This window comes from Sinocyclocheilus rhinocerous, unplaced genomic scaffold (assembly GCF_001515625.1).
Source record: "Sinocyclocheilus rhinocerous isolate Xijiao unplaced genomic scaffold, SAMN03320098_v1.1 scaffold677, whole genome shotgun sequence".
NCBI classification, from domain to species: Eukaryota; Metazoa; Chordata; class Actinopteri; order Cypriniformes; family Cyprinidae; genus Sinocyclocheilus; species Sinocyclocheilus rhinocerous.
This window is the reverse complement of record NW_015633185.1, coordinates 487,255-495,726: the sequence shown is the minus strand read 5'-3', so window position 1 is coordinate 495,726 and position 8,472 is coordinate 487,255. Positions and strand designations below refer to the sequence as shown.

The 8,472-nt window shown below is 37.2% G+C and overlaps 1 protein-coding gene across 2 annotated transcripts in view; it reads left to right on the top strand.

The window, feature by feature from the left end:
* LOC107743510 (inhibitor of nuclear factor kappa-B kinase subunit alpha-like) overlaps positions 1–8,472 on the top strand; it is a 28,480-nt gene that overhangs the window by 15,266 nt on the left and 4,742 nt on the right. Inside the window, exons 1-17 of one of the 2 annotated variants that reach the window (XM_016556750.1) lie at positions 2,206–2,591; positions 2,825–2,929; positions 3,049–3,143; positions 3,310–3,427; positions 3,546–3,615; positions 3,704–3,792; positions 3,871–3,960; positions 4,557–4,681; positions 4,797–4,904; positions 5,013–5,148; positions 5,279–5,473; positions 5,572–5,674; positions 5,843–5,966; positions 6,068–6,219; positions 6,305–6,366; positions 7,196–7,305; positions 7,402–7,451. In XM_016556750.1, the coding sequence (XP_016412236.1) occupies positions 2,825–2,929; positions 3,049–3,143; positions 3,310–3,427; positions 3,546–3,615; positions 3,704–3,792; positions 3,871–3,960; positions 4,557–4,681; positions 4,797–4,904; positions 5,013–5,148; positions 5,279–5,473; positions 5,572–5,674; positions 5,843–5,966; positions 6,068–6,219; positions 6,305–6,366; positions 7,196–7,305; positions 7,402–7,451 (1,732 nt within the window). In that variant the 5' untranslated portion in view covers positions 2,206–2,591. Of the gene's footprint in view, positions 1–2,205; positions 2,592–2,824; positions 2,930–3,048; positions 3,144–3,309; positions 3,428–3,545; positions 3,616–3,703; positions 3,793–3,870; positions 3,961–4,556; positions 4,682–4,796; positions 4,905–5,012; positions 5,149–5,278; positions 5,474–5,571; positions 5,675–5,842; positions 5,967–6,067; positions 6,220–6,304; positions 6,367–7,195; positions 7,306–7,401; positions 7,452–8,472 lie in introns of those variants that run through there. The other variant, XM_016556749.1, reaches the window with a different exon arrangement.

The window sequence follows — 8,472 nt, the reverse complement described above, 5'->3', positions numbered from 1 at the left end:
GGTTTGAGACTTTAGTCTTTGCAACTTCAGGGATCTTATCTATTCACGAACAGCTTGTAACACTCCAAAGAGAAAGGAAAACTTGAAATTGCATCATGACCCCTTTAAAGGTAATCTGGGAATCTGGGGTAAAATGCACAACAAAAACACATCTATGAACCACGAATGTCATCATTACCTTTTTTTCAAACAGGAAAAGACTCACTGAGATTAAAATCTCTTTTCCAGGAGTGTCCTGGCCAAGATAGGCAGCTATAGTTTGCATATACAAATAATCAACATAGTTACAACATACATTACAAAAACCAAACATATAACCGGTTAAAAACAATTACACACCATTAAGTTGCTCTCTAGATTACATAATAAAGACTTAAATTAATTATAAGACACCAAGTTTTGTAACTTCATCTACTTTTGGAGGAGATTCCAATCTGAAGTGGCGGCATATTTAAAAGAGGTTTTACCAAGCTCAGTTCTGACTAGGGGCACACAAAGATTATAATTTGATTAAGAACGTAATGAACTCGTAAATGGCTTCAACTTAATCCTCCCACTCTAGAAGAATGGAAAGCAATTGTAATTGAAATATGTAAGATGGAAACCCTTACTTTTTCTTTAAAATTAAAAAAGCAAAAGGGGGCTATTTTATGGAGCATGTGGAAATGATTTTTGGACTCTGAGAATTAGCAATGTTAAAATAGATATAATCATATCTCAGTATTGTAAATTTAATGTAACTATGCATGGTCACCATTACACTGTACTTTACCCTGCGGGTTGTTTTTTTTGTTTAGTTTTTTTTGCTTTTCTTTCTCTTTTTGGTGGTTCTGTTCACTCTTCTTTTTCCCTTTTATTTCCTCATTGTATTTCATTCAGGTTCTGTAAGCATTACAAAAATGTATACTGAATGGCACAGGAAGTCAGCTGATTTGATTGTAACTCATTTCTTTATTCTCTCAGAATTTTGTATTGCATCTTTTGACTTCCTTGACATAAAAAAAAAAAAAAAAGAACGTAATGATGAATAATTTTCAAACAAAGTTCTTTGTATGAGACAACAGAGATAAGTTGGCAAAATGACCCAAAATTGCCTTATATATCAACAGATGCCAATGCATTTTTCTCCAAAAACTCAAAGAAGGCCATGCAACTCTTTTATATAATTCACAATGATGAGTTGAAAATTTACAATCGGTTATAAATTTCAGAGCACCATGTTACAAAGCATCCAAGGAGGAGAGAAGAAGGTAAGAGTAAGAGGGGCATGCTGATAAACTCCATCCCTGTAATTGAGAACCGGTAGAAACGTAGCAGACACTAATATAAGAAAGAAATTCCTAGAAAGCTTCTTGTGAAGAATAAAAATTAATAAAAGAACATAAATAAAATAACAGAATTATTCATACTCAAAAGTGTGTAGTGAGGCAAGGCTGCAGTTTGAATCAAGCACAGTCTCGTCTGTCACTTAACATCTAACAAACATCCGATTTAGAGCAGTACTGATGAGCAAAACCAAATCAGAATAAATGAAATCATAAAAGCTACTAAATGCATATTTTGTTCATTAGATAAACTTGAGTAAAAATCTAAATAAACTGGAATGTTATCAGGCCTATAAATACAAAGTAAAGTGTCAGAATAGCCTATCTCTTCACTGTCAAAGATACAAAGTAGAGCGAGAGAGATCATAGTCTTAAAAAAGACACAGACAAACTTTCCTAAGAAAGTATTGTCACTGTAACCCTATGAGGCGGAGACACATTTCACTTCTCTCTTCACTGTAAAAAGAGATATAGCCTAAGAAATTCCTAGAAAGCTTTTTTCACGTTTTCAAAACATTCATAAACAAGTCATACAAAAATGGTGGAAGCAGCATCTATCTATCTATCTATCTATCTATCTATCTATCTATCGTAATTACATTTTCTCTTATTTTATTTGACTTTTTATGAATTGTTTATCCAATGATTCGTATAGAACGAACAAATTTGCGTCACAGGAGTTACTTTCACAACCAACGGGTACCATTTTCTCAAGGTCCTCGCTGACTACGCTGACTTGAGATCAGCACCACGAACCTTGTTTTAGCTTTCGTTATATGGCATGGGCCATGACCAACTGATCCTAGATCAGCGCTGATGAAACCCAGGCGGCTCCTAACGCACCGCGCATGCGCTGACATTGTTTCGCTTTTGACTGGAGTAGCAGCTGACTGGCGTGGCCGCCGTCAACAACAGTTATCACACAAGTGCGCCAGTCAGCGCTACTGTATCCAATCAGCATTTTAGGGCAGCAGGATTTAGTTGTTTTGATTTTCAGGTGCTCTCTGGTCCTCGTTTTACCGTGCCTGGTGTTATGGAAAGCTGACATTTGGGGGCTTGTAAGACTGCAGGCTAACAGTTCAACACATCGAGTTGTTTACGCGTAGCTAGCTAGCCAGTTAGCAAATCTGACATCCGACTCGTTTAAGGATGAAATGAATAGCTTTGTTGTTTGCTATGGATTAATACGTTCGTTTGACAGGTCCCACAGTTTTCCACATCAGATGTGGTCGGTTCATGCAAGTTAGAAACGCAAACTGACGCAAGGTAAGTCACTACCGGCTGACACTTTGGATTAGCTCGCCTGCTAGCTGTGTCACCATATCTAAGTAAATAGTATGTCAGAAATTAAAGGTTTCGCTTATGAACCATCATCTATGCTATCTACAGTATAGAAGTCTCTATTTAAGGCCTACATCTTAATCAAGCACGAGTAGCTGTCATAGTGTTGAAAGCAGCCATTATAAATGTCTGATGAGGTGTATTACTGCTGTGTGCAGATGGAGAAACCTCCTTTCAGACAGAATCAGCTCTGTGGGTCATGGCTTATGAAGGAGAGGCTGGGGACAGGAGGATTTGGACATGTCTACCTTTATCAGAATGAGGTATTGCTCTGCCTTTGATGTTACTCTTAACTACTGTTGATGTGAAAATATTTTGTTTCCTTTGCTTAGATGTAAAGACAAAGAAAATGGTAGTTTCTTAATACTGTAATATCTTGCAGGAAACCTCAGAAAAAATTGCTGTGAAGCTCTGTCGCCTTGAACTTAATGCAAAAAACAAAGTCAGGTGGAGTCGAGAGATCCAGATTATGAAAAAGTGTGTAAATCTATGGCAATCAAATGTTTGACTTTTTTTTTTATATTGTTCACAATATGTTGTTATTAAAACATGTTTCATGTAAATATTTTATTTATTTTATGTATACATACATAATTAACCATGTTTTTTGTTTTTTTTGGTCATCTTTTTTCCAACTTGTCAGGATGAAGCACCTTAATGTGGTGACCGCAAAGGATGTACCCGAGGAGATGATGCACATTGCCTTGAATGATTTACCGCTTTTAGCTATGGAATACTGTTCCAAGGGAGACCTTCGAAAGGTGTGTGTGTGTGTGTGTGTGTGAGTGTGACAGGGGCCTTTTCTTTGCATCATGTCTCATGTGCCCTCTGTTGACATTTTTACTAACTAATTTCTGTTCTTTGTATTGCATCTTGTAGTTACTCTGCAAACCAGAAAATTGTTGTGGGTTAAAAGAGAGTGAGGTGTTGGCTCTACTCAATGATGTTGGTAATGTGCCTTTTTAAAACTGTTATTAGTACTTCTATTGTCGATCGCTAAGGGTGGTAAATAAAACAGCATGTTTTATATTCAACAGGTTCTGGAATCCAGTACCTCCATGAGAATAAGATCATTCACCGAGATCTCAAGCCAGAGAATATTGTGCTACAAGATATCAATGGAAAGGTATTTTCTTTTCAGTAGTTTGATTCTTGTTATGTAGACATACTTTTTCCAACCAAACGTTTTTTGATGTTTATGCAGCTCGTCCACAAGATAATCGACCTTGGCTATGCCAAAGACCTAGACCAGGGGAGCCTATGTACTTCATTTGTGGGGACTTTACAATATCTGGTATGTCTGCATTCATCAGCGATATGAAAAGGCAATTATCACAATAAGTCAACATACACTACCATTTGAAATTTTGGGGTCAGTACAAAGTTTTTATTGTTGAAATTAATGAATACTTTTCTTTAGTAATGATGCATTAAATTAATAGTTCACACACACATTAAATTGCTGTAATCATTTACTCACCCTCTACTTGTTTATTTTGATGAATGTTGGTAACATTAGTTGACAGTAGTCATAGACCTCCATAGTGTTTTTTTCCATACTATGGAAGTCCGTGGCTACTGTCAACTTGAGGTTGAGTAAATGATGACAGAATTGTTCTATTTCTGGGTGAACTATCCCTTTAAATTCAACAAAAGTGACAGTAAAAACATTTATAATGTTACAACAAAAAAGTATATTTTATATACCTGCTGTTCTGTTGAACTTTCTATTCATTGAAGAATCCAGAAAAAATTTATTATGGTTTCTACAAAAATACTAAGCAGAACAATTGTTTTCAACATTGATAATAATAAGAAATGTTTCTTAAGCACCATATCAGCATATTAGAATGATTTCTGAAGGGTCATGTGACATCTTGTTTGTTTCAGGCTCCAGAGCTGTTTGAAGGCAAGTCGTACACAGTCACTGTGGACTATTGGAGCTTTGGCACCATGATCTTTGAGTGCTGCTGTGGATTTCGGCCATTTCTTCACAATCTCCAGCCTGTGCAGTGGTACGTGTCCTGATAACCTACATATTAATTAGGTCACAATGCTTTTATCTTACCTTCACAAGGAATACATTCAAACAGTCAAATGACAACATATTTGCTTTTTTTTTATTATTAGGACAAGCAAAGTGCGAAACAAAGGTGCTAAGGACATAATGGCTGTAGAAGACATGAATGGCGAGGTCCGCTTTTCCACCCACCTTCCATACCCGAACAATCTGAGCAGGTAGCCTTTATACAGACCAAAAGACCTTGCATTTCTTGCGCCATAATTTTTGTTACTATTTTATTTTTCTGGGTCTCTTGAGTTGACTAGTTGCTTTTGGTACTGCAGGACACTACTGGAGCCCTTGGAGGGGCTGCTACAGCTGATGCTCAAGTGGGATCCAGTACAGAGGGGAGGAGGATTGAATCCAGACGCAAAACAGCCCCAATGCTTTGCTCTTTTAGATCAAATACTGAACATGAAGGTTTGACATTGGCATTATTGCATCATTTCATTAGAATGTTACATCATTGGGCAATCAGTTTTCTTCTGTAATAATGCAAAATAGGCAAAGATAGGCAGAAAAATGAGCTGAAGCATGATTTATTTTGTAGGTTGTGCACATCTTAAACATGACTACGACCCAGGTTCACTCATTTCTGCTTAGCCCAGATGAAGGGCTTCACTCTCTGCAACAGAGGATTGAGACCGAGACCAAAATCGAACTTTTGAATCAAGAGCTTCTGCAGGAAACAGGAGTCATGTTAGATCCCAGGAAACCTGCTGCACAGTGTGTGTTAGATGGAGTAGTAAGTATTTTTTGGCCTCTTGAATGTGTTCTCATTCTCTAAAAGTACATTTTGGTAAATCAGCAGCAATTTATTACCCTTTTTATTTTAATTTTCAGAGGGGATGGGACAGCTACATTGTATATCTGTTTGACAAGAGTTTGACCAAGTACTCAGGACCTCTAACAGCTAGAACACTTCCTGAGAGTGTGAACTTTATCGGTAAGAATTGAATGATTAATGTGCCATTTCTATGGATAGTTTGTTCATTTAAATATGCTTGAGGGAGGTTGTACTTTCTACTTTGGATTAATGTTTATTCAGTTTTTTTTTCCAAGTTGTTTCCCAAAGAACTTTAAATTCTCCACCCATTTCATTTTTCTGTTTAAGTGCGGGAAACCAAAACTCAGCTCCCTCTGAGTACCCTCAAAAAGGTTTGGGGTGAGGCGGTGAGCTACATTTGTGGCCTCAGAGAAGACTACAGCCGCCTCTTCCAGGGCCAACGTGCAGCCATGTACGTGCTTTATATTACCATGCTAATTAATGTATATAGCTTGTGTTTTGGGACTTTCCCTGCTCAAAATTCAATGTTTATTTCGGTTTGTGTGTCTTTAGGTTGAGCCTTCTCCGCTACAACACCAACCTTACAAGATATAAGAACATGATGTTCTCCTTTTCACAGCAGCTCAAAGCAAAGCTTTACTTTTTTAAGAGCAGCATACAGTACGACTTGGAGAAGTACAGTGATCAGATGCAGTACGGCATATGTACGTTTTATTGTGCTTAAATTCCTTGAATAGTCAAATATTGCATTAGTAATAATAATCTAAAACAACCTTTTTCTTTCTGAAGCCTCTGAAAAGATGCTGAAGGCTTGGCAGGAAAATGAAGAGAAGGCTGCTGCGTTTGTACAGGTGAAGTGGATAAATGATATGCATTTGTTGTGAAACCTAACTGCTCATCCAAATGTGATGAGACATGGGGCAACTTTTTGAGCAATGTTGCTGAGCAGTCTTGCCATCAATGGGCAACCAGGTGAGACACAGGGCCCACGACCAATCCAGATAGAAATTTGTTGCCCATTCTTAATGGGAAAGTGCCCAAACAACATCGCTTGGCAACATTGCGCAACTACATGTCCCGTGTATCATCACCTTTAGTATTCTTCATGTCACATCATAGAAATGTAGTACACTATCGTTCAAATGTTTGGGGTCAGAAAGAATTTTTTCTGTGTTTTTTTTAAAGAACTCTCTTATGCTCATCAAAGCTGTATTTATTTAATTGAAATACAGTAACAGCAGTAATATTTTGAAATATTACAATTTAAAATAAATGTTTTCTATTTTTGATCTAATTTAAAATGTTATTTATTCCTGTGATGGCAAATCTAAATTTTCAGCAGTCATTAATCCAGTCTTCAGGATCACATGATTCTTCAGAAATCATTCTAATATGCTGATCTTGGTGCGCAAAACATTTCATATTATGAATATTGTGAAAAGGTGTTTAATAATATAATATTTTATGGAAACTTTTTTTTCCAGGATTCTTTAATACATTTATTTGAAATAAAATTATTTTGTAACATTGTAAATGTCTTTATTGACACTAGCATCTTTGCTGATTAAAAGTTTTAATTTCTTTCAAAAAAATTTTTTGAGCAGTAGTGCATGTCAATTTATTGCCATGTGGGATGGCATTGTTTTAGCAACAACTTACAGGCTCTGTTTGCTTTTAAAGGTGGCAGAGATCGGCCATCTGGATGAGGAAATAATGGCTTTGCACTCAGAAATTGTTGAGCTTCAGAGAAGTCCTTATGCTCGTCGACAAGGAGACGTCATGGAGCAACTGTAAGTTCATTCTTTCAGTGATGCTGTGTGAACTTTCTCAGCATAGATGCCTCTACCATCTTGAACCTTTTGTATTGAAATCATGTCTCATCACAGGCAAGAAAGAGCAATTGAACTCTACAGACAATTGAAGGCAAAATGCAAAAGTAAGTGCAATCCCGTCTTGCATGCTCATAAGCAGAGTTGGGTATAACGCGTTACTGTAATCTAATGATTTTTTCTGGTAACGCAGTAATGTAATGCATTACATTTTAAATTTGTGTAATTTGATTACAGTTACTAAAGTCAATATAATTACGTTACTTGCTTTACAAATGTAGTGTTAAATATAAATATAAATATTTATATGCCTTTTAAACGGAGGCACCAGTGCGATCACTTGCATTTTTTCCTGATAACAGCGAAAAGAACTTAAAATGCTCCACCATTTTTGATCATACATATAAGTGTAATACATCATTTGAATCTGTGAAGGGTCTACTTTTATTTGTGTACACTCACAATATCAACAAAAGATTGTGCTTTTGTAAAATAAAGAAAATAAACAGGGTGCGCTTTCAGCCGTCTCCGTCTCCACGAACTTCTTTCTGAAACGCATCAATAAAATGAACCAAAACTCAGCGAATACTTCACACACAGACACGAGAAGCATATCTATGGAAAGCTTGAAGTGTCTAGTTTTAAAGGGGTGGTTCACTGGTTTTTTTTCTAGGCTTGATTGTGTTTATGGGGTGCTGTCTAACATGTGTTAATGCTTCGTTTTATAAAAAACATTATTTTTCACATAATTTACCTTTATTCCACACCACTCTGTCCCTTCTCTGAGAAAGGGGCTGATCATTTCCTTCTTTTATGAAGCCCCTCCCTCAGAAATAGGCTATGGGCTCTGATTGGTTTGCTAGCCCAGTGTGTTGTGATTGGCTCAACCGCCTCTAAGAAGTGATGAAGAAGTGAAGTGACACGTGGCCAAGTATGGTGACCCATACTTGGAATTAGTGCTCTGCATTTAACCCATCCAAAGTGCACACACACACACCGTGAACACACACCCATTTATGCTGCGGCGCCCGGGGAGCAGTTGGGGGTTCGGTGCCTTGCTCAAGGGCACCTCAGTCGTGGTATTGAAGGTGGAAGAGAGCGCTGTACATTCACTCCCCCCACCTACAA